This window comes from Lemur catta, chromosome 1 (genome assembly GCF_020740605.2).
Source record: "Lemur catta isolate mLemCat1 chromosome 1, mLemCat1.pri, whole genome shotgun sequence".
NCBI classification, from domain to species: Eukaryota; Metazoa; Chordata; class Mammalia; order Primates; family Lemuridae; genus Lemur; species Lemur catta.
Window position 1 is genome coordinate 118,325,636 of NC_059128.1, and position 24,694 is coordinate 118,350,329.

A 24,694-nucleotide genomic window follows, 5' to 3' on the forward strand; every position below is an offset into this window, starting at 1 on the left:
AACCCCTGTGGAAAGCAATATGGAGATACCTTAAACAGATTCAAGTAGACCTACCATTCAATCCAGCAATCCCATTATTGGGCATCTACCCAAAGAAACAAAAGTCATTCTATAAAAAAGACACCTGTACCCGAATGTTTATAGCAGCATAACTCACAATTGCAAAGATGTGGAAACAACCCAAATGCCCATCAATTCATGAGTGGATTAGTAAATTGTGGTATATGCATACCATGGAGTATTACTCAGCTATAAGAAATAATGGTGATATAGAATCCCTTTGGTTCTCCTGGACAGAGTTGGAACCCATTCTATTAAGTGAAGTATCCCAAGAATGGAAAAATAAGCACCACATGTACTCACCAGCAAATTGGTTTCCCTGATCATCACCTAAGTGCACATTTGGGAATAACACCAATTGGGTATCGGACTGAGGTGGGGGGTGGGGAGAGGGGATGGGTGTATACCTACATGATGAGTGCGATGCGCACTGTCTGGGGAATGGTCACGCTTGAATGTTCTGACTTGGGGGGATGGGCAGGACATGGGCAATATATATAACCTGAACTTTTGTGCCCCCATAATAAGCTGAAATAAAAAAATAAAAAATAATAAAAATTAAAAAAGCTAGAAGAAACAAATGAAAACTCATGCAACTTTGTAATCGGAACTCCAACAAAAAGCAATAATAATTTTAATAAAACTTTTAGCACAGTTAAAAAAAAAAAGAATGCCTTTCATTCATTCTTGTTTGAGCCTCAGAGCTCACCTTCCCCAGACACTGACTGCCCTTTTCTCAAAAAAATAAATAAATAAATAAATAATGATAATAATAAGTCCTCAAAATGTGGCCATTTAAAGTGGTCACATCCTTTCCATCTGCAATACTTCTCCTAGCACTGCACCCTGGAAATATCCACAGATACAGAGTGGTTTCACATCAGTGCTGTGAGCATTAGCAAACAGCCCAAATCTCCATCCAGATGGGGACTGGCTAATCAGATAATAGCGTATTCATCGGTGGAATATTACATATCAGTGAAAAGTGAGGTAAGCATGCATGGACTGATATAGAATGATCTCCAAGGCTCATTGTTAACTTAAAAAAGGAGAGTACAGAATGGTATTATAGTATTCTTCTATTAATGTTCTTTATAAATTCTGTCTATGCACAGAAGGAGGATATCTAAGAAATTATTCACCATGGTTGCTTTTGAAGAAGGGAATGGAACATCTGGGGGTAGGAGGGAGACTTAAATTTCATTATATGTCCCTTCATACTGTTTGAAAAAAAATGTAACCATATTCATATGGTTAAAAAAAAATACCTTGTCCTCGGAATAAGGATGTGTTTTCCAATTACAAAAAAACATGGACACTGGCTTTTGAAGGCATTTCTTATGGCTTTCTGCATTGGGATTTACACCTTCCTGCACAGTTTTGAGTGTCAGAAAGCTGCTTCCATACCTGCCCCAGGCCAAGATCTTAGCGACATGCACATGAGTGGGTGAGGGCCCCTAGGGTGGCTGCTGGCAGATGGAGGCCCCAGGGCAAGTATCCCACCTCTCTCCTCCAAACCCATACTGGAAATGCTTCCATGTGTGTCCAAACTCCAGGAGGGGGCCTGGTCTGCCGTCGCCCTGATTGAAGTTTGGAAACTAGGATTCGTATGCATCTGCAACACTCCTGGTAAACATGTGGTCCCAGCAGGAAGAGACTGGGAGATTGAGGCTGTGGAGGGGATGGAGGAGCATGAGAACGTTCCTGATCTGTGCAGAGAGGGCTTGGGACAAAGCCCCAATTCTAAGGGGGAGAGCTGAATGCCTCTCTCTCTGGAATTGATATTGCAAGCAAACCAAACAATGAGTAAGAATATAGGGGATTTGGATACCATCACCAACAGACTTGCCCTAAAGCATGCATAGAGAGCCTTGCGCCCAATAATGGGGACTTGGACATTCTTTTTAAGTAGACCCAAGCATTTACAAAAACTGCCCATAGAGAAAGCCTCTAAAATAAAAATCAAAGGATGACTAGCATACAGACCATGTTTTCATTGGCTGCAGTACACATTTGACATGAATTTAAAAAACATATACAAATAATCATGAAAAGAAATCACTTGAAAATTTAAAACACCTCTGGACAAGTCATAGCCCAAACACTCCACTAGCTAGAACCTATTTGGAACCAAGCAATAATGGAAATACTTCATAACACAATGTGGGTGCAGCCAAAGCAGTGCTCAGAGGAAAATTCATAACCCTCTAAAGGCTTAAGTGTTTATATGTAAAATAAAGAAGACTGAAAGGTAATTACTTGGCGTCTAACTCAAGACAATGGCTTCTCACTGTGCCAGGATCCCTCTGTCCACAGACAGGTCAATTTTCCTGATGCATCTTCTCTCTTCTGTATCCCCAATCTTGTACACTGGGGAACTGGGGCAGGGCCAAGAACTGGGGGGTCATGAAGTCCTTGGTGTCCCAGCCCACTAGGCCAATGGCCCTCCAGGGGACATTGGACAATGTCTGTCTGGAGACCTTCTGAGTTGACAACTGGGGAGAGTGCTACTGGCATCTAGTGGGTAGAGGCCAGGGACACTGCTCAACACCCTGCAATGCACAGAACAGCCCCCAGCACCAAGAATGACCCAGCCAAGCAATGGATGCAATATTTGTGTCCCCCTCAAAATTCATATGTTGAAATCTATTAAGGTAATAGTATTAGGAAGCAGAGCTTTGGGGAGGTGATTAGGTGATGAAAGTGAAGCCCTCAGCAATGGGATTAGTGCCCTTATAAAAGGGATCCCAGAGAGTCCCCAACTCCTTCTACCACGTGAAGACACAGCAAGAAGGTGCCATCTATGAAGTAGGAAGCAGATCCTCACTGGACATCAAATCTGCTGGTGCCTTATCTTGGACTTCCCAGCCTCCAGAACTATGAGAAACAAATCTCTGTGGTTTATGAGCCACCCAGTCTGTAGTATTCTGTTAAAGCAGCCAGGAAAGATTAAGATGAGTCCCAAAGCCAATAGCTCCAAGGTGAATAAACCTTGCTAAAGGCACAGGCCATTACCTGGGGGGGTGCCTGGAAGGAACTGCTGCCACCAGGCTCCCGCTGTGGGGCTGGAAAGCAGGGACAGCCTCGTCAGTGTACAGGCCACCGTCCTGCCGGTGGTTCAGGCTCACGAGGTTGGTCATCACCACCAGTCCCGTTTCCTAGGCAACAGACAATGCCCAAACCAACGGTGGGGAAGTGGATGCCGACAGTCCCAGAGGCACATGGGAATGAGTACACCTGTGTCCGCCCACCCAGCTGCTGGGAGGCCTCAGGGCATCATCCTTCAGTTCTAGGCTTGGTGGCACAAATTGAGGAGGTCATGGGACCCTGTGACCATCCAGGCCCGAGAGGACCAAAAGCCATTGGCCCAGGTATAAAAGGCCACGTAGTGTGTGACTCCATTGCCATGAAATGTCCAGAACCGGCAAAGCCATAGAGACAGATTAGTGGTTGCAGGGGGTGGGGAGGGGAGTGGGGAGTGACTGCTGGTGGGGACAGGTCTCCTACTGGGGTGATGGAAATGTTCTGGAACTAGATGGAGGTGGTGGTTGCACAACACTGTGAATGTACTAAATGCCACCGAATTGTGCACTTTAAAATGGTGAATTTTACATTATGGGAATTTCACCTCAATTAGAAAATATAATCAGTTGGCCCTGTCCCTGACCCGGACCAAGGGCCAAAAATTGTGATTGCAATAATCACTTTTTGTGTGTGTGTGTGAGACAGAGTCTCGCTCTGTCACCCCAGCTGCAGAGCAGTGGTGTCATTGTAGCTCACGGCAACCTTAAACTCCTGGGCTTAAGTGATCCTCCTGCCTCAGCCTCCCAGGTAGCTGGGACTACAGGTGCACACGACCATGCCTGGCTAATTTTTTTCTATTTTTGGTAGAAACAGGGTCTTACTTTTGCCCAGGCTAGTCTCGAACTCCAGAGCTCAAGCGATCCTCCTGCCTCAGCCTCCCAGACTGCTGGGATTACAGGCGTGAGCCACCGCACCCAGCCACAATGATCACTTTCATTATTACCTGCATCACTGCAAAATTACTGGGAGAAACTGGATTGAAGAGAAGACTGACCCACGCTAGACTGGGATGACTCGAATGTGTGAACAAGGAATTTAAACCCAGTTGCTTTCACACAGAGGCATCACCTCTGATTTCCAAAAGCCTGGGCCCAAACTGTCAGACAGTCCACATACATGTAATGGAAACGTCATTAAAAAAAAATTTGCCGGGGTGGCAAATAAAGCAAAATGTGAATTGTGAAAACTAGGTGGTGGGTATGTGGGTGTTTGTTGGCTAATTCATTCAACTTTTCTGTATATTTAGAAATTTTCCATAATAAAAGCAATAGAGGTTGGGGGAGGGAAGAATGCCTTTGAAGTGATTTTTAAAACCAGGTTGAAAGGCACCCACCAACGGGACAAGCATTTGAGGGCAGATGCTCCGCATGCTAACGTGTGCTCCCAGGACCCACAGCTTCCGGTGAGAAGGTTTCCTTCCAGCAAAGCACCCTCAACGTCATTGCTCCATAACAAGTTCAAGTTACCAGTTTGAACCTGACCATTTACATGCATAAGATTCTGCTCTCATGTGCTTTGCAAATCAAGAGGATCTGCTTGTGACCTTTCACTGGAGACAAACAAAAAGAACCCTGACCAGGCATGTGGCTCACGCCTGTAACTCCACCACTCTGGGAGGCCAAGGCTCGAGGCTAGGAGTTCCAGACCAGCCTTTCAAGAATGAGACCCCATCTCTACAAAAAATAGAAAAATTGGCCAGGCACAGTGGCGCATGCCTATAGTCCCAGCCACTTGGGAGGCTGAGGCAGGAGGATCACTTGAGCCCAGGAGTTGGAGGTTACAGTGAGCTGTGATCACATCACTGCAGCCTGGGCAACAGAGCAAGACCCTCTCTTTAAAACAAACAGACAAAAAATTCTGCAGTTAGAAGAGTCTGGAAACTTCTGCTCTGAGTCATCCCTGGATCCCTGACACCTTTTGTGTCCAGGCAAGAGGAGCTCAAGGGGGCAGAGGGATCTGAGACCACCTCTCCTTACGGTGAAGGCAAACCCGGAGTCCTTGGTGATGCCCCAGGGCCACGGGAAGACGGAGGAGCGCCGGCGTCGCCGGGCCGTCAGCCCAGCCCACCAGAAGGGTCTGTCCTCCCTGGACACACCAAACGTATCAGAAACATCATAATCTTCCAGTTCCCGGAAAACCTGCAGGCATAAGGGGACTGGTGAGTTGAGGTTTTCTTTACAACCCAAACTGGCTCTCATACGTCTAGCATGCTTCCATCCCAACCTCCTTCCATGTACATCATATTGTAACAACTTTAGGAGGTGGGCATTGGTGGCACCGGCCCATTTTACAATGGGCAAACTGGAGCCAGAGGGACGGGACCTGGTCCAATGTCATGTTGCAAGGGTCTGATGAACTTGACCTCTTGCAACTGCACCAAAGTGGCCACAAGAATTTACCAGAGAAACCCACTGGGTTCCCTGAGAAATGAACTCAATGCAGAAAGCAAATCTGATTTCACATCCAGCTCTTCACGCATTGGAAAGGGGGATGGGACGGGGAGAGCGAGGAGAGGGAAGCCTCTCCACGGAGGTAGGTGCTAGAGCCCAGAGCTCACCTGGGCAGGAGTCAGCCGAAAGCCTGATCTGAGCAGGTAGACGCTCTTATCGACAGCAGCGACACACACGCAGCTGCCCCTTGTAGCCCTGACCCGCAGGTCAACGACCTCCCCGGGTTGGGTCTCGTTGGCTGAATACGTCACTGAAACCTGGACATAAACACAGCAGGACATCGGTAGCTTGGTCCGATCCACGGTGTCTCTCCTGCCCCACCCATCCAGTTGGTCCTTGCCAGCCCAGCTAGGACCCTGGCTTTGTCACCCAGGTGGAACTGGTCCATGCCACGACTGGCAGGGGGTCCTCGTGCAGAGGACACAGGAAAGAGACAGGGAGGTCTGGAGGGGTGCTAGGGAGGCAGGTGCCAGCTGAGAGCATGTGGCACTTTGTTTTGAAGGTTGCAGAGAGAGGGGACAGGGAGCTGAGCCTGCTGTTGGGGACATGAGTGTTGTCCCTTAGGTTGAGAGTTCAGCAAGGGCAGAGAACAGCTGACCGCTTTCCCTGCGTGTTAGGAATATGATCTCCATTTGGGCGACTTTAGGACACACCTCAGTAAAGATGGAACTTATGTTGCAGTAATTCCTAGAGATGGAGCAGCCCTCATGAGTCGTGCCTGCAATGCCACAGGGAGTCTGAGTCCCAGATATGACAGCCCACCCTGCCACCGTGGTGACACCCTGGAGAACCCCTGTGGCATGTGCCCATGTCCCCGGTTTGGTCCCCAATGCTCTACCTGGTTTTCAAAGAAGGTCTCGACTGCAAACTGGAGGCTGTCTGCAACCCCTTCTCCGTTCTCCCGGACGTAGAAGACCAGCAGACGGCCGAGGGGGACCATGCTGGGAGTCACAGGCAGCCGGAGAGAGGTCACACACACGTTGACCTCGGCTGCTGGGGCTGGAGGGGGCTCTGAGGTCAGTCAAGCATGGGGACAGGCAGTGAATTCCTGCATCCCACCTGCAACCTTGGCCATCTGATCGCTGCTCCAATTCACCCCGTGCTATGCTTCTGTCTGTGCACTGAGACGGCTCATATCTCTGTTTTTGCAATGCCCTTTGTCTCTGGTCAACACTGATGCTTCCCAGTGGCTCAGCTCTAGGGTCGCCTGAGGCTCCTACAGAGCAGGCTGGACTTTGCCTAAAATCACCCGCTCTCCCCTCTGTGCTGGGAAGCATAGTCCCTGCTCCGTCACCAGCACACTGCTTCCTCCCGTGGCGGCAAAGCCATCTCAGCTCGCCCAGGCAGCACCATCCCAGCCCCCAAGAATGCCTCCGACCCCCAAACCCTCCCTCCCTGACTGGCCCTGTCCTGCTGGGGCCGGGGGCCAGCAGACCTGAGCGGCCATTATTTGCCAACTTGAACCAAGGCTTTTTCCCTGTGGGTAAATGATCCCCAAAGCACACATTTTACAAAAGAGCATATGAGCCTGCTCAGGTGCTCCCTAACACTCTAATGCACAAGAATGAGAGTAAAAAGCTCCCGGTCCCAGGATCTGTACAGAGTGTAAAGCACCCAGTGGACAGGGTGGGGGTACAGGGAAGTCCCTGGCACTGGGGGAGTCCCCGAAGCTCCCCAAGTCACAGCTCCTTCACTTGCAGGTGGACACGGTGGGGCCGCCACCACCCCAGTCTGCTGTGGGGATTAAACGGGGCAGAGAATGGGAGGTCTGGGCCCAGGGCTGGCCCAGGACAAGAGCTCTGGGAAGACTCAAAGTCCCTGTTATTTCACCCAGAAGCCAAGATACACTCAAAAGGATGCAAGTGCACCATGCCCAAAGCAGAGTTCAGGCCAGCAGTTCTCAACCAAAGCAATCCTGCAACCCCAGGGTACACTAATAGTGTCTGCAGACATTGTTCGATTGTCACCACTGGAGGGGGTGCTACTGGCATCTGGTGGGTGGAGGCCAGAAATGCTGCTCAACATCCTACAAAGCATCGGATGGCCCCCACCACAGAGAATTATCTGACTCGAAATGTTGATAGTGTAGAGGGTGAGAAACCCTGCCTTAGGATGAGAGAGTCCCTGTCTGTCTGCCTGTCTATCCATCCATCTTTCTATCTGTCCACCCATCCATCCACCTACCCACTGATCCATCTTTCTATCCATCCATTCACTCATTCATCTTTCTATCTGTCCATCTATCCACCCATCCATCTTTCTATCTGTCCACCCATCCATCCATCCATCCATCCACCCACCCATCTTTCTATCTGTCCATCCATCCATCCATCCATCCACCCATCCACCCATCTTCTTATCTCTCCATCCATCCATCCATCCTTCCATCCATCCTTCTATCCATCTGTCTATCTGTCCATCCATCATCTACCTATAATGCTACTGGCATCTAGTGGGTGGAGGAAAGGGATACTGCTCAACATCCTATAGTGCACAGAATACCCCCACCTCAGAGAATGATCTGGCCCCAAATGTCAATAGTTCTGAGGTTGAAAAACTCTGCCTTGGGGGCATTGGTACTACTGCCATCTAGTGGGTAGAGACCATGGATGCTGCTCAACACCCTGCAGTGCACAGGACACCCCTACCCTCAGAGAGTGATCCCGTCTCAAATGTCCATAGTGCCCGGGTTGTGGACCCTGCTTTGGGCAGAAAGGTTTTGAAGAGCAGGGGGGGCTAGGGAAGACCCTGAAGGGGAGCTGGGTCTTGTGAGGGGCATGTCGAGTCAAGGAAAGGGAGGAGGAGGAGGATTCATAGGCAGGGGAAGAGCCTGGGCAAAGAGACAAGATAGCACAGTGTGGGCCAGTGCAGGAGCCCAGCCTGAGGCTGGCCTGTCCCTGTCCCCTGCAGACACACAGTGAAAATAACCTAGAGTCTGAACCTTTCCACCTCCAGCAGCTGGTCACTGCCCACCCTCCCGGACCCAGTCTGGTCTCACTGGGGACGTGTCCCCTCTGTCCTGAGGTGGGCTTCCCTCTCTGCTGGGTCTTCCCTTGTCTTTCCTTGTGGGGCACCCATCCCAGTCTCAGTGGTTGTGAAAGAAAAACAGAGCCTTCTCCCTGCTGCCAGGCCTTACCTGTCTCAGAAAGGTGTGTTAAACGAATTGGCTTCTCCAGGGAAGGGGTTGCCCGCTTGCTTCGCTGTTGGGTGATGTGGGCGGGCTGCTGGCCTGAGAGCACGATGTTGCCCCGTGCAGCCACCTCGTAGTATAAGGTGAAGTTGCAAGGACATGTGGACTTCACAGAAAAATAGGCTTCCTCTCCAACCTGTGGAAGACACACACAGCATGGGGGCTCTGCCTGCCACTAACACTGCAGCCCACTCCAGAGAGACAGATGCTCTGGGGCCAGACGGAAGGCTGGGATGGCTGGGGGAGGTGTGCTAGCCTTGGGGCAGAGTGCCTGACATACAGTCCTTGCCTCTAGTCAATGTACAGGGTGAGGCTCACCTCTCTGCAGGCAGGTGGTGCAGATGGAAGCTCTCAATAAGGTGTCAGGTAGTAAAGAATTGAATCTGACCCAAAGACAGAGGCCTGGCTTTTGCCCATAGCTCCCGGGAGGTGATCTCTAAGCTCTTAGAATGTCCTGCCTGATAAGGGGTCTTGGGTCGCATCAAATAGTAACAATGTGATTTCTGGTAGGGACCTTGGTTCATGAGGCATCAGCTCGACCTCTAGAGGGGCTGGAGGATGAGTTCAGCCACACAGGCATTCATAGCCATTCATGTCTATGTGACCAAGTCCCAGTAAAAACTGTGGACACAGAGCTCCCCTGGCTGTCAGTACACCCTGCGACACATTGCAGCTGGGAAAGTATCAATGTCTATAACTCAACAAATGAAGTTCATGTTCAGAACTGTCCTGGACTCTGCTTGTCTTAGCTGATTTTAATCTGTATTCTTTACCATAATACACTGTAACTGTGAATGGAACAGCTTTTAGTGAGTTCTGTGAATCCTTCTAGAGAATGAAAGAAACTAAGGGTGGTTTGAGGACTCTCAAACTCTGCAATTGGTGTCAGAAGGGAGAGTAGCCTTAAGAACTACTCTCTAACTTCATAGGTGCCACTGCTGGCAATGGGCTGGACCTTCTCATTGGATGTACACTCAATGAGTTGGGTCCTATCAAAAATCCCCAAGTTTCTGGAGAAGGAAACTGAGGCTTGCTTCTTTGCCCAATGTAGGGGCAGGATTCAAACTCAGGAGGGCTGATGTCAGAGCTCCACGCTTAACCCCAAAGTTGCCCTTATTCTGATATCAGGAAAGCTGATGCCTCCCAGATCCTGTGACCTCTCTGGGGGTTTGGGGTGTGACCATGTCCAACAATGAAGTCATAGCCTCCATGGGGAGTCACCTTCTGGGCCTCTGCCCTAGAGTTCTCCCCTGTGCCCCAGGTTTTGTGGTCTGTGACTTTCCCCTATATCTAGACCACTCCAAAAGCCCAGAAGAGGGAAATCTGGGGCAGAAGAAGTATCATTTTTGTCGTGGACCCTTTGGCAAGTCATTTCACCTCTCTGAGTCTCAGTTTCCCCACATGTAAAATATAGCTGTATCTCCTAGACAGAGAGTCCTGAGGTTCCAATAAGATGATGAATATGTCATGCTCAACAGCACACCTGCACACTGTAGGTGCTTAATAAATGTCATTCCACCTCTCCCTGAAGCAAGCATCTGCCTGTTTAACGAGCTGGCCCGAAAGGACTCTCATGGCCAAATTTGGGGAATTTGAGCAGCAAAAAGAGGAGTAAACTCTTCAAGAGTGTCAAGGTCATGAAAGACAAGTAAAGACTAAGATATCATCAGATTGGAGGAGATTAAGGAGATCTGATGATAAGATGTGATGTGGGATCCTAAGGGCAATCCGAGACCAGACAAAAAGTCCCTGAGTGGAAAAACTGGGGAAGTCCAAATAAAGTCTGGAATTTAGTTAATAGTTATGTCCAGTATTGACAAATGTATCATGGTTTTGTAAAATGTTAACATTAGGGAAAACCTATTGGAATCCCAATGGTCTATTTTTGCAGAAATGGAAAGGCTGTTCCTAAAATTAATATGGAAATGCAAAGGATGCAGGATAACCAAAACAACCTTGAAAAAGAAGAACCAAGTTGGAGGACTCAACACTTCCCAATTTCAAAATTTACCACAAAGCTACAGTAATCAAGACAGTGTGGTACTGGCATAAATAAGCAAAGAGATATAGATCAATGGGATAGAATTGAGGGCCCAGAAATGAATCCATATAGCTATGGTCAATTGATTTTTAATAAAGGTGCCAAAACTATTCAATGGGGAAAAAAATAGTCTTTTCAACAAATGGTGCTGGGACAACTGGATCTCTACATGCGAAATAATGAAGTTGGATCCCTACCTCACACCATATACACAAATTAACTCAAATGGATCAAAGACCTAAATGTAAGAGCTAAAACTATAAAACTCTTAGAAGAAAACATAGAGGTAAATCTTCATGACCTTGGATTTGGCAATGGGTTCTTTTAGATATGGTACCCAAAGCACAAGTAGCAAAAGAAAAAAAAAATAGATAAATTGTATTTCACCAAAACTAAAAATTTTTGTTGCAGCAATGGACACTATCAGGAAAATAAAAAGACAACCTGTACAATGGGAGAAAATATCTGCAAATCATACATCCAATGAGGGCCTCATATCTAGAATTTGTGAAGAACTCTCACAACTCAACCACAAAAAGACAAAACAACCCAATTCTAAACAGTAAGGGGACCTGGATGAAGGGTATACAGAACTCTGGGTACTGTCTGGGCAACTCTGCTGTTAATCTAAAATTATTCCAAAATAAAAAGCTTTAAAAAAACAAGTGTGATGTAATGAATTACAACATACTGGATAATAAATGTTCATATGTCCACAGGCATACTCAGAACAACCACAAAAATAATGGTGGCTCCTAGCTACTTGGCTGAGGCAGGAGGATCGCTTGACCATAGGCATTTGAGGCTGCACTGAGCTATGATGACACCACTGCACTCTAGCCATGGTGACAGAGTGAGACCTTATCTCAAAATAAAAATAATGGTGGGGAAGAAGGGAAAATTCTTTTTTTATGGAAGAATGTCAGTTCATAAAAGTAAAGCAGAGGTAAAATTCAGAAGGCACCATCATGAAGCCCCAATGTGGTAACTGCAATAAGAATTGTCAATGATGCAAAAGACACTGGGTGCCAAGTCACTAGAGTGCCTGAGTGTCACCTGTATTTACTAATCTCACCCATAGAGGGAAAGGGCTGGCAGGAACCAGACCCAAACCAAAAATCAGATCAGTTTAAGCAAGGGTGGACCCACACAAATATCAGCTCCTGATGAGATGCAACAAGGGCAGCGCCTGCACAGTAATTTCACCCCAAACTTTTTATAAACTGAATTTAGTTCAGAATGTAGGATCATCTACAAGACAAACAGGCCAAGATGCTTCATAAAGATCACTGTGACAAAAGGCAGTAGATCAAGAGCAACTATGAAGATGAAAGAGCCAAATGCAACATGTAAATGAATCCTGAAAAAGAACATACACACAGGTTCGCATGCACACAAACCACACAAATGCTCATGCACACTCATGCATGTGTAACACACGCATACACATGCACAGCCACACGTGTGACACAATTGTGTAGTCATGCATGCATGCGCATACACACTAAATACAAGTTACATTTTGAGAACACCCTTTGAAAACCTAAATATTGCCTTGAATTAGAGGACATGATTGAGTTAATGGAATTCTCTTAGGTGTGACAATGGCCTTGAGGTCAGGTAAAAGAATGTCTTTATTTTTAGCACATATTGTGATCAAGGATTTAAGAGTGAAGCATTAGCATGTCTGTAACTTGCTTTCAAATGCTGCAGCCAAAAAATGTGTAGAGAAATGGGTGGATGGATGGATGGAGGGAAGGTGGATGGATGCATGGGTGTAAGGTGGATGGATGAATGGGTGTAAGGTGGATGGATGGATGGGTGTGAGGTGGATGGATGGATGGGTGGAAGGTGGATGGATGGATGGGTGGAAGGTGGATGGATAGATGGGCGGAAGGTGGATGGATAGATGGGTGGAAGGTGGATGGATGAATGGATGGAAGGTGGATGAATGAATGGGTGGAAAGTGGATGGATAGATGGGTGCAAGTGTTAGAGCCGGTTCCCATCTGCCCCGGAAACAGACTCAGAAGACTCATCCAGAAGAATTTGCAGTTTTGAAGGTGCCGGGGCAGTGCATTGTCAAGCCTCTGCCCGGGGCTGAGGAATGTCTCTCAGAGGCCTTCCCCTGGGCAAGACACTCGATTCTGCACCTGGTCTCCAGGCACCGGTGGTCTCCAGGTGCCCTATCTTAGGGCAGGATCTCGGTGGGACCTCCAAATGTTATGGTCTGAGATGCGAGAAATGACCACCTGAAGACCGAATTGAGCCAAATCAGGAGTCTTTATTAGCTGGCCAGCGACTGCCCTCTGCACTGCCCAAAGGCGGCACAGAGAGCAGCAGTGAGCCTTTCAAACAGAAAGTTTTTATAGTGTAAGTTTGTGGGTGGACAATTACTAAGACAGAACAAGCACGTGTACAAAAAGCCTTGAGTAAGCATGATATCATTTTCTTATCTTTGGTGTAACAGGATCTGGGCAGTTTGGGCTCTGGGCCATATCTTGTTCACATAAAACATGAGTGTCATAATAGCTTTATGCAAAACGTGGGGGCTGTCATCATTTTACGCAGAACATGGGTGTTGTAGTCACTTAGGAATTTTTGTGTTGGGGGTAGCAAGCAGGAGCAAGCAGGTTTACAGAAGCAGAATGGCAGATTAATGATCTTTCGGCACAAAACTCAGACTGTAATAGAAGGTGGATGGATGAATGGGTGGAAGGTGGATAGATGAATGGGTGGAAGGTGGATGGATGGAAGGTGGATGGATGAATGGGTGGAAGGTGGATGGATAGATGGGTGGAAGGTGGATGGATGAATGGGTGGAAGGTGGATGGATGGATGGGTGAAAGGTGGATGGACGGATGGATGGATGGTGGATGGAGGGTGGATGGATGGAGAGTGGATGGATGGATGGAAGGATGTAGGCAAAATATTAGTTTGTAAATCAAGGTGAAAGGCATATGGTTGTTTATTACATTAATACTCTTTCTTCCAATTTCACTCTAAATTTATAAATGTCCCCCTTATAAAAAGACACCCAAGCAAAAGTTCCCTTCTGTTTGAGATCTTGGAAAAAATAAAAGGAAAGAGCCCAAACCTTCCTCCTCTTGTTGTGCACTAACCCCATAGCGTCACAGCAACCCTAAAAGATTAGGGTGACAGCCCCTGTTTACAGAACAAAACAGGCTTAGAGTGGCAGAAGCAGAGAAGCAGGCAGTGGGGACCTCCAGCTCCCCCCCTGCATGTGCCCTGGTGCCAGAAGGGGCCCCAGCATGAATACATCTTCCCCTCATGCCCTGAGGCTGTGCCCCGGGCCCCTTGGTGGCAGTCTAGTGCTGGAGGAGCAGGAGTATGCTGACCCAATGCAGACAGGATGGAGATGTCACCCTGATAGCAAAGTCTGTGTGGCCAAGCCAAGTCCTCGCCTAATCTGAACAACAGTCTGGGCAGCTGGCAGCACAGGGCTTCTTCCTGTGCCCCAAGGAGGAGGCCAAGACCAGTGTCCCATCCCGCACCACCAGCTTAACAGCATCACAACAAGAACAGTGTGTTCAGCCAAGCTGGGTATGGTCCTGTCTGAGTTTCTCATTGTTACAACTCCTGCAAAGGTGGCCATTAATCCAAGGAATGGGTCACCATGGCACCACATTTCCTCCGAGCCAGACCCCAGGGGCCCTTCACACGCTCAGGAGTGTGAAAGGTTTATGGGCTGGCGGGGCCCTGGGAGCTGCGATGACAACTGGTTTCCATTAAGAGCAACACTTCTGCCAAGGCCAGGGCCGCAGCTGGAGCTGGAAGCCCCACCAGGAATGCAGCCAGGGTGCAAATGGCGGGCCAGCAAGCCTGCCACCAGCCCACAGAGTTAACAGAGGGGTTGACGGAACTTAAATATAGGTATGCATGTGTAGGTAGCTAGGTATCCACATACACATAGGCATGTATCTACATACACATACTTATATATACAGTTGACCCTGAACAATACAGGTTTGAACAGCACTTACGTGTGGATTTTCTTCTGCCTCTGCCACCCCTTAGCAAGACCAACCCCTCCTCCTCCTCCTCTGCCTACTCAACATGAAGATGACGAGGATGAAGGCCTTTACGATGATCCACTTCCACTTAAGGAATAGTAAATGTATTTTCTCTTCCTTATGGTTTTCTTAATAACAGTTTCTTTTCTCTCTAGCTCACTGTATTGTAAGCACACAGTATATAACACACATAACATATAAAATATTAATATGTTTACTTGGCTATTCATGTTATCGGTAAGGCCTCCAGACAGCAGCAGGCTGTAAGTTTCTAGGGAGTCAAAGTTACGAGTGGATTTTTGATTGCGCAGTGGGTTGGCACCCCTAACCCCAGCGCTGTTCAAGGGTCAACTTTACACATCTATATATTTATCCACTCATTTATTGAGGGTGAGTGGGATATACATATAAAATATATACGTACATATAACATATGTATATATATCTTCCTCTAGGTGAGTGGAGCACATACACATACATACATACAGGTATATACACATATAAATAAACGTATGCATAAAGATGTATATACACACACATGTGCACACATGCTACATACGTACATGTACACACACACACATCTCTCTCAATAGGTGAGTGGGTAGACAAACTGTGGAACATCTACGCAAGGGAATATTATTCAGCAATAAGAAAAAATGAGTTCTCAAGCCATGAAAAGATGCAGAAAAACCTTAAATGCATATTTAATCAATATCCATTCATCAATTGTAACAAACGTATCGCACCAATGCAACATGCCAGTAACAGCGGCCAGAGAAGGGGAGCAGCGAGGGGAATATCTGGGAACTCTCTGCACGTTTTGTTCGATGTCTTTGTCCACCTAAAGCTGCTCTTTAAAAATTAAGTCTATTAATTTAAAAAAATATATATACACAATCTTATACACATAATCTTAATCAAGATTGCAAAATAGCAGCCCAGGAAAGACTTATGTGAAACATCACCCCAAGTTCATCTTCACAACCAACATGTCTGGCTGGAGAAACCCCTGGTGCCTTTGCATGAGAGAGGAAGGCTCTGGACAGGGCAGATGCTAACCCAATAGCAGTGGCCCCTTGTCTGGCTTAGGGGCACCGCACCCTGGGGCACCGTGGTGGTGTTTGTCACAGGAAGTCCTGGGCCACAGCCTAAATGTCCATCACACATAAATGGCAATGCATTCATTCCACGGAATACCTTCCTTGCTAAAGGGATGAGGGCCCCCCCATCAGCCACAGTATTACATCCCCTGGAAGCTCACACATGTCAATTCCTGGGTGCCATCCGGCCCAGGAAGGGGCAGGACCTGAAAATCTTACCTGCAGAGCACGGAAGGGAGGCTGCAGCTGCAGGTAGCACTGACTGGGAGAGTACCAGCTGCCGAGGGAGAAGTAGCTAGGCAGGTACTGGGTGCCTGCGGGCTTCCCATTAAGCGCTGTCACCTTGGTCTGAAGAGCAGAGGACATGTGGTCAAGGCCTGGGTGCCGGGCATCGGAGAGGGGTCTTGGGGAACTTCTGCCTGCTCTGCCCTGCAGCAAGACCCTCTCATGCTTCAGTTTCCCTTTGGGGAACCCCTTCCCCAATCTTCAGGGACTGGGGTCCAGTGTGGCTAGCACCTGCGCCTCCCCCACCAAGAAGCGAGTGTCGCAGACCAGCCAAAGGGTGCTTGGGGTTGGCTCAGGCAGGGGCAGGCAGCTCCAACAGGGACATATTGGGAAAGCCTCTTTCCTTCTCCTCCGGCTAGCCAGTGGCCCTGGTGGCTTCTTGGAGGCGATAACCCCACCCACCCCCTCCCCCAGGGAAATAAACACAGAGGAAAAGAGGCAGCTGTGTTGGACAGCATCCCCTGGGGCTCCGGACCCAGCCCACTCATAGCTTGCAGCCCTACCCTGCAAGCCCCAGGCCCTGGGTGGTTATGTTATTCTGCCCCTTGGGGGATTTGAGCTGGTCTCCAGCACTTGCTGCTGAAAAAATGTGGCTTATACAATGGAGAGGCCAGAGGGGTTTAAGACCTCTGTGTCCCTGGTTCCTGGGAGGTAGGTAGCCTCTAAACCCCTGCAATTCTTGGAGCAATGGGAGTATCTTCCTTGTTCACGATGGATCTCAATAGTACAGGCTAATAACAATAACATGGCCCAGAGTGGGGACCGGCTACACCGGAAAGACCACCCATGTGATCACAGGGTTATGGCTTTGAGCCCTGTGACATCAGCCTGACCTCCAAGGGAAGGGAGAAGCCTAGAGATTGAGATCAGTCCTCCGTCCAGTGATTTAACCAATCATGCAAGTGTCATGAGCCTCCCAAAAAACCATGGACACGGAAGCTCATAGGAGCTTCCCTTACAAAGCTTCAGGTCTGGGACGCTCGCAGACCTTGCCCTATGCGTCTGCCTCTTTGGTTGGTCCTAACTCGTATCATTTTTGCTGTGATAAAACTGTAATTGAAAGGTGGTGGGGCAGTTGGAAGCCCCGAATTTGTGGCCAGTGGGTCAGAAGTACAGGTGGCCCAGGGACCCCTGGGCTTATGGCCGCGGTGTGTGAATTGAGGGCTGTGCCTGTCACCTGGGAAGTATGGCCCAACTCTGGGTAGTGGGTGGCAGAAGTCATTGCAATCTCTCAACTGGGGAGGTAGTCTCTGGTTCTTCCAGGGGTCTGAGAGGTGCCAGGCTATGGTCACTCTCTCAATACAGGACAGTGGCCCAGGTGACCAAACGGCTGTGCTCTGCGTTGAGTCGCAGTGCAAACACAGGAGAGCATGGACGCATCTTGCTGTGAATGTCACTTGGTAATGCAGTGGCTTCAGTGGTTAAAATCTTTAAGGGCGTGTCACCCACAGAGGACAAAGTAACCACGAGTGTCCTTGGTTCCCATGTGCACATTTACCCTCAGCTGCTCTCCTGTCTCTCCCTGGGGAGTCTGTGTGGGGCTGCAGTGTCCATCCAGTCCCAAAGCCTAGGGCTGGGACATCCTCTCCGTCTTCTATCACTCCTGTTCGTCCCTCCCGTGCTGATGAGACACTAAGTCCTGCAGACTCTACTTCCTCAACAGCTCCAGTTTGGTGGCCTCTGTGTCCTGCCTCCTGTGCCCCCCAGGCCACACCCCCCACTGAAGGCCCTGGAGTGACCACTGGTTATCAAAAATCAGATCCCTCTTGGCTGAGCGTGGTGGCTCACACCTGGCTTCCCAGCACTTTGGGAAGCCAAGGCGGGAGGATTGCTTGAGGCCAAGAATTTGAGACCAGCCTGGGCAACATAGCAAGACCTCAACTCTTTAAAAAATATGAAAATTAGCCAGGCATGATGGCTTGCACCTGTAGTCCCAGCTACTCAGGAGGCTGAGGCAGGAGGATCACTTGAGCCCAAGAATCCAAGGCTGCAGTGAGCTATGATGACGCCACTGCACTCTAGCCTGGGTGACAGAGCAAAACAGACCCTGTCTCTAAAAAAATTTTTTTTAATTTAAAAAACCAATCAGATCCTTCTGTCTCCCTGATGCTGCTTTCCAGGGAAACCTTGAGCACCCCCATGAGCTCCCTCCCCCATTTCTTTCTGAAGTGGCTCAGCACAGCTGAGCATTTGCAGGACCTGATTACAGTATGATCACAGGAACCGCTGAGCCTCCACGCATGCTGTTCCATCCACAAGCTACCTGGCTGTCCCCCTTGTGGTCAGGAGTCCACCTGGAGAGACCCCCTTGGGAGGCCTCCTCTGGCATGACTGGGCCAGACACCCTCACCTCTCCCCAGCCTCCCGACCCTCCCTGGAATGGCTGGGTCATCCACCCCATCATCTGGTTGGCTCCATCAGACTGGGAACCCCAGCCTGGGAGAAACGCCACATCCCTACCTGCTGGCTGAATGACCAGGGTCTAGGGAACTCACCCACCTCCAGCCACACGTGCTGGGCTGATGTGGGGATGGAAGGAATCTCAAACCCCACCATGCCACCCTGGGACACTGATTCACTGGTGTAGATGTTGTCCTTTGGCGTCAGCTCTGCCTTAATCTGGACCGTCACCCCCTTGGCAGGGCTGCCATCTGGGTAGGACAGCTCCACCTAGAAGGGGTCATCAAAAATTCAACACGATTAAGGTGGCAACATGCCCCAAAGTGATCTGCAAAATCGATATCATCGCCACTGAAATCCCAGCTGGCTTCTTTGCAGAAATGGACAAAATGGTCCTAAAATTCACAGGGGACTGCAAGGGGCCCTGAGTAGCCAAAGCAATGCTGAAAAAGAACAAAGAAGAAGGACCCAATTTCAAAACTTACTGCAAAGCTACAGTAATCAAGATACAGGCATAAGGACGGACAGACATGGAGATCTACGCAGTAGAACTGAGAGTCCAAAAATAAACCATACCTCTCCAGTCAATTGACAAGAGGCCTTGACAAGAGTGCCAGGACCATTCAATGGGGTAAAAAAGTCTTTTCAATAAATGGGATCAGGCATGGTGGCTCACGCCTGTAATCCCAGCATTTTGGGAAGCTGAGGAAGGAGGATTGCTTGAGGCCAGGAGTTTGAGATCCACCTGGACAACATAGTAAGACCCCATCTTTACAAAAAATTGTAAAAATTAACTGAGTGTGGTGGCATGTGCCTGTAGTCCTAGCTAGTCAGGAGGCTGAGGAAGGTGGATTGCTTGAGCCTAGAAGTTCAAGGCTGCAGTAAGCTATGATCAGGCCACTGCACTTCAGCCTGGGTGATCGAGCAAGACCCTGTCTCTTAAAAAAAAATACATGGTGCTGGGATAACTGGGTATCTGTATGCAATGCAACAAAGTTAGACCCCTACCTCATGCCATATACACAGATTAATTCAAAATGGATCAGAGACCAGAATGTACGAGCTAAAACTATAACACTATTAGAAGAAAACCTAAGAGTTTCCTTCATGCTCTTGGATTTGGCAAAGAAGTCACAAAGTACAAATTACCTTAACCCAATGCCACACAAGGGCAGGGACTAGTGGACAGTGCTGTGAACATTTCCGTGTGACCCTTAGACAGTCAGTCAGAATGAGGAAGGCATGGATGTTTTGAAAGGAGCATGGATCATGGCCCCTGAAGGACCCTGGAACAGCCCCTCAGCTGTGCAGGTATCTGGTGACAGAGTGACCCAGGCTTCAGCCCACATGATCCTATTAAACACTCTGCTCTTTAATGCAGAGGTGGATTTTCTCGGTCATATGGGAAATGCTCCCCTTTGACCAAACTGAGAGTCCTGAGCCCCTTCCTTGAGCACGTTCTGAGCCTACACGAAGTCCTTTAGTTTCTACTCAAGCTGGGGCCCTCAAAGGGAGGGGCACAGGAGTGTGTCTCTGTGTGTGAGGCAGTGGTGAGTGGGACCCCGGCTCAGAGAGAGAAGGGAGGCCCAGAGTGGAGCAGCAGAGTCAGGCCTCAGTGTGAGGACAGAAGCCAGCACCACGTGGGCGACCCATGGGTGGCAAGAGGGAAGTGGTGGGCGGGCAGAGGCAGGGTTCTAGGGGCATGGCCTGCTTTCCCTTGGGTGACAGTGGGCTCTGCTGGCCTCACCCCATCCTCACAGCTGCAACTGGCATGAAGACACCCCCATTAAAGAATTGCAACAAGGATCACAATTTCTGATCACCTCAATATTTACTGTGCATAAGAATCACGTGGCAGGTGGCAGGCAGGGGCTTGTTCAAAATGCCACTTGCCCCCAACAGGGGGTCCGAATCAGTTGGTCTCGAGGACAGGGGATCTGCCTTTTGGGACTCTGATGTTAGGTCCTCAGGGGATAAAATCAACCCAATTAAGAAGCTAGACCAGCCATGGAGGCTCACACCTGTAGTCCCAGCAACTCAGGAAGCTGAGGCAGGAGGATTGCTTGAGGCCAAGAGTTTGAAACCAGATGGGGCAACATAGTGAGACCCTGTCTCTAAAAAATAAATAAATGAATAAAAAATGAAGCAGCATTGCCTTAGAGGAACTGGTTTAATAAATGGCCACCCAGTGTCTTGGATGACCACTACAGGTACAGGGATATCTGCATGGAATAAAGTAGATCGTCCTTTTAGGTGGAGGAATGTCCCGTGTCCCTCGCTGGGGGGCCAGCTCTCATCACACTCCACACAGCAGCCAGGGCAAAGTTTATGTCAGGGTGACCAGGAGACCCGTTTTCAGCTGAATCAGAGCTGAGTCACCACTGGGGACCCAGGGGAACTTGGCAGTGGCAGGAGTCTCACAGTGGTCCTCAGGCGGGAGGCGGTGCAGTAGCCCCAAACTTACCTTCCCCATGTAGGCCAGGCCCGGCTTGAACTGCTTCCTCGTGTCCTTGGAGTAGCGGATGTCCACCAGCTGCCTCTGGACAGGAGTGGAGTCATCGAACGCGACCTGCTGGCTCCCGTCCACGCTGGTCACTGTCGCCCAGATGCTGATCCTGCCCCGGAAGTGCTCGGGGATGTCTGCCGGGATCATGTCCCTCACGCAGATGTCGAAGTCCTGGGAGCCGAGGATCTGGAGGGGGAAAAACACAGGCTGTGCTCACGTGGGGTTGGGGCAGCCTCAGGGGCTGTCCCTCAACCACACACCCGAGGTGCAGGACTCCCTGGCCACGTGGAGGGCCGGGGGACACTAAGTGACATAGTCTACTGCATGGGGACTGTGCAGAGGGTCTCTTGCTGGATCCGCACAATGTCCCAGGGAAGATGGGTGTTGGTGTCATTGGGCAGAAGAGGAAAGAGGTCCCCACGGTGCTGACATAATCTCCCTCAGCCCAGGCAGCAGGGGTTACATTTGAACCAGGCCAGCCCCACTCCAGAGCACAGAATGCCCCAGTTCAACCCCTGTCTCAGGACCCCTCCCTGGGCCCAGCAAATAATCCACGTCCAGAAAGAACTATGGAATAAATGATTCAGCAAACGGGAGAATAAGACAAAGGCCACCAACTGTCAGCCCCCCAGGAGAACGGCTGGGATACTTAGGGTGCCAGCGCCAGGCACGGAATAGGTGAGGGGCCAGGGTGTCCACTCCTCGGAGATGTGTCCCAGGTGGCAAAGAGACAGGAAAGGAACTTTGATTGGGGAGTTGGGAGCAACCGGGGCCAAAAGGGTTAATGTCGCAGGCACCTACAGAGACAAGGAATCTCCAGGAAGGTGGGTGCCTGTTATATTGCAGTGTGCTCACAGTGTGACTATGTTAAACACCAAAAACAGGCTCCAAAACTTGGCATACACTGGAATGTACAATAGTGCAGTGACATTCACAATCTGGTGGTTCCTCAAAAGGAACAACTCTGCAACTTAATGAAGACTATTCCCTGACTTGTACACTCTATAAGGGTGAATGGTATGGTATGTGGATTATATCTCAATAAAATTATTATTACTTTTTATATTTTTAGAGACAGGGTCTCGCTATGTTGCCCAGGCTGACCTCCAACTCCTGGGCTCAAGTAATCCTTCTGCCTCAGCCTCCCAAGGACCTGGGACTACAAGTGATACATTTATTTTTTTTTTAAAAAAACTTAACATACCAAAACCTAGGAGGAAACACACCAAAACACCAGTGGAGGCTGTGTCTGCCTATTAGAGAGCCAGTCATCTTTATTTTCTTCCTTTATATATTTTCTAAAGTTTCTATGTTCAGCCCGCGGCAATTTTACCCTCAGCAAGATCCCCCCACATAACTGTTTTAGAAAGTGAAATGAAATAAATGGTTGATGGCAGAGCTGCGGCTGGGGGCTAGAGCGGGGGGTCGCACTCCTCACCGTTGTGCTTCTGAGAACGGGGTGCCCCACTTCGTGGCTGTAGTACCCCACGCCATTTACAGTCATGTTGATGGTCAAGGCCCCCGACACGGGTTTCCCAAAGGTATACCTGAAATGGAAGGATAACTGGCACTCAATTTCACAGCCCAGAGCCCCCAGATGGGGCGGAGGGGGGCTGCCAGCCTCAGAAAGGCCAGTAGTAGAGTGACTGATGTAGCTCCCCTCCCCCATCCTGTGTTTTGTCTTTACAGACCCCCTGCAGCCTGGAATCGGGACAGATGATGCCAGGGCCCTGTGATCCTCTGCACCAAGTTGACAGAAAAACAGACCGAAGGTCAGAGAGGAACTCTGAACCTGAGAGCACCAGGTTGGTGCCACCTTTGGAGCAGGGCAGAGCAGAGGAACAGGCACTTGTGGGCACCTGGGAAACCTGGTCACACCTAATGAGTTCGACCTTGAACCAGGGACCTGACCTCTTTGAGCCTGTTTCCTCAACCAGAGAATGGGAATAAAACTATCCTCTCAGGGATGTTGGTGAAACTTAAATGTCTGTACTAATATGTCACGCCTGGTGCAGAGGGGACACCTGTGCACAGGGAACAGGAGCAAAATGGGACAGCTCAGCAAATAAAAAAATAACACCAGGCATTTCAGTGGTACTTCCTAGACTACAAACGCATGTGCACTGTCTGCGCGCTGGACTCGAAACAGCACACAGCTGCAGGAGACGCAGACCGGAGGGCCCTCTCCGCTACAACCTCTGGGAAGGCGACAGAGGGGAGACAGGAGTTGGGGGGCCTTCAGGGCTGTCCCGGGCACACCCAGAAGGGGACAGCATCCCCTGACGCCCTTGGGTCGACCTTGGCTCGGGGCCAGTCAGTAACCCGGTCATAGGTGCGCAGCCCCTCCAGAAACCCCTCTCCCCGGGCAGCACCATGGCTAGGGGTGCCGTGGGATGTCAGGGGGTTGCAGGGGCAGGAGGTGCCCTCAAGGGAGAGAGACCCCAAGGGACATTTGGGAGGGGCAAGCCCTCATGGAAGGGGGCAAGGCCATGGTGGGGAGTGAACGCCCACAGGCAGGGGAGGGGCCGCAGGGGAGGAGCGTGGGGGGCATGCAGGTGAGGGGGCAAGCCTGGACGAGGAGGGGCACTCCCACGGGGGAGTGCAGGGGGAGGGGCACACCTGGGGGAGAGGAGCACAGCCATGGGGGGCAGGGGAACGCCCATGGGGGGAGCACGTGACATTCTCCACTTGTCCCCAGTGGTCAGACAGGGAGGACAGCCTGCCCACAGCAGGTGGGACGCACCCGCAGGAGGTAGGGGATGGTAGTAGGGGAGAGGGATGCTTTGGGGGCAGGGGCACACCCACAGGCGTGGTGATGCCAGCCAGCGTGGGAAGGGCACACAAGGGGTGGTGTGGGATGTGCTTGTGGGGCAAGGGGACACCACGTGGGAGGGAGGCAGGCAGTGGGGGAGGGGATGCCCTGGGGGAGGGAGCCTCCACAGCACGGTTGTGGGGTGGGGCGGGGGACCCCCAGCTCTTTCTCACCTGGCCCACACAGTGCCAGTCTCGCAGGCGTCCAGGTCTCGGATGTACCGGGGCGGGCCAATCAGAAGCTCAAACTTGGGCAACACTGAACAGACAGAGTGGAGAGATGATGAGGGGGCAGCTGCTCCCACCGAGGTGGCCTCAGGAGCATACTTAATGTGTCAGAAGGACAGCAGTAAAGCTGCACTGCCACTGCCCCAGCTGGCACGGTATACCGGTGCACACCCTGCTTTGTGGAGAGGCTCTCTGGGGATTTTGCCAGCTGCATCTATCTCCTGTCTTTGAGGGACCAGGATCCTGTTTTCCTGGGTGGGGGTGGGGGGGTGGCACCTCCCATCACTTTGAGACCATGTGCTTTGAGGGTGGCGGATTCCAGCCCATCCCAAGGCTGGACAAGTGGCCAGATGGAGCCACTCTGCTGCTGTGACTCCTGGGAGCCCACAAGAGGCATCCTCAGGGTGACTGTAGCTGGGAGCAGGTCTCTGTCTTTGCTGCTGGACAACCCTGGGAGTGTAGAGCCATCTTGTCACCTTGCACGGCCAAGGGAGGCACAGACATGG

The 24,694-nt window shown here is 50.0% G+C and overlaps 1 protein-coding gene across 1 annotated transcript in view; it reads right to left on the bottom strand.

Moving 5' to 3' along the window:
• Positions 1–24,694, bottom strand: part of LOC123640082 (C3 and PZP-like alpha-2-macroglobulin domain-containing protein 8) — an 88,744-nt gene that overhangs the window by 46,081 nt on the left and 17,969 nt on the right. The window contains 10 exon segments of the mRNA XM_045554465.1: positions 3,076–3,218; positions 5,121–5,282; positions 5,702–5,851; positions 6,433–6,605; positions 8,731–8,920; positions 16,178–16,306; positions 18,743–18,913; positions 21,108–21,335; positions 22,588–22,696; positions 24,135–24,219. Coding sequence (XP_045410421.1) covers positions 3,076–3,218; positions 5,121–5,282; positions 5,702–5,851; positions 6,433–6,605; positions 8,731–8,920; positions 16,178–16,306; positions 18,743–18,913; positions 21,108–21,335; positions 22,588–22,696; positions 24,135–24,219 — 1,540 coding nt within the window.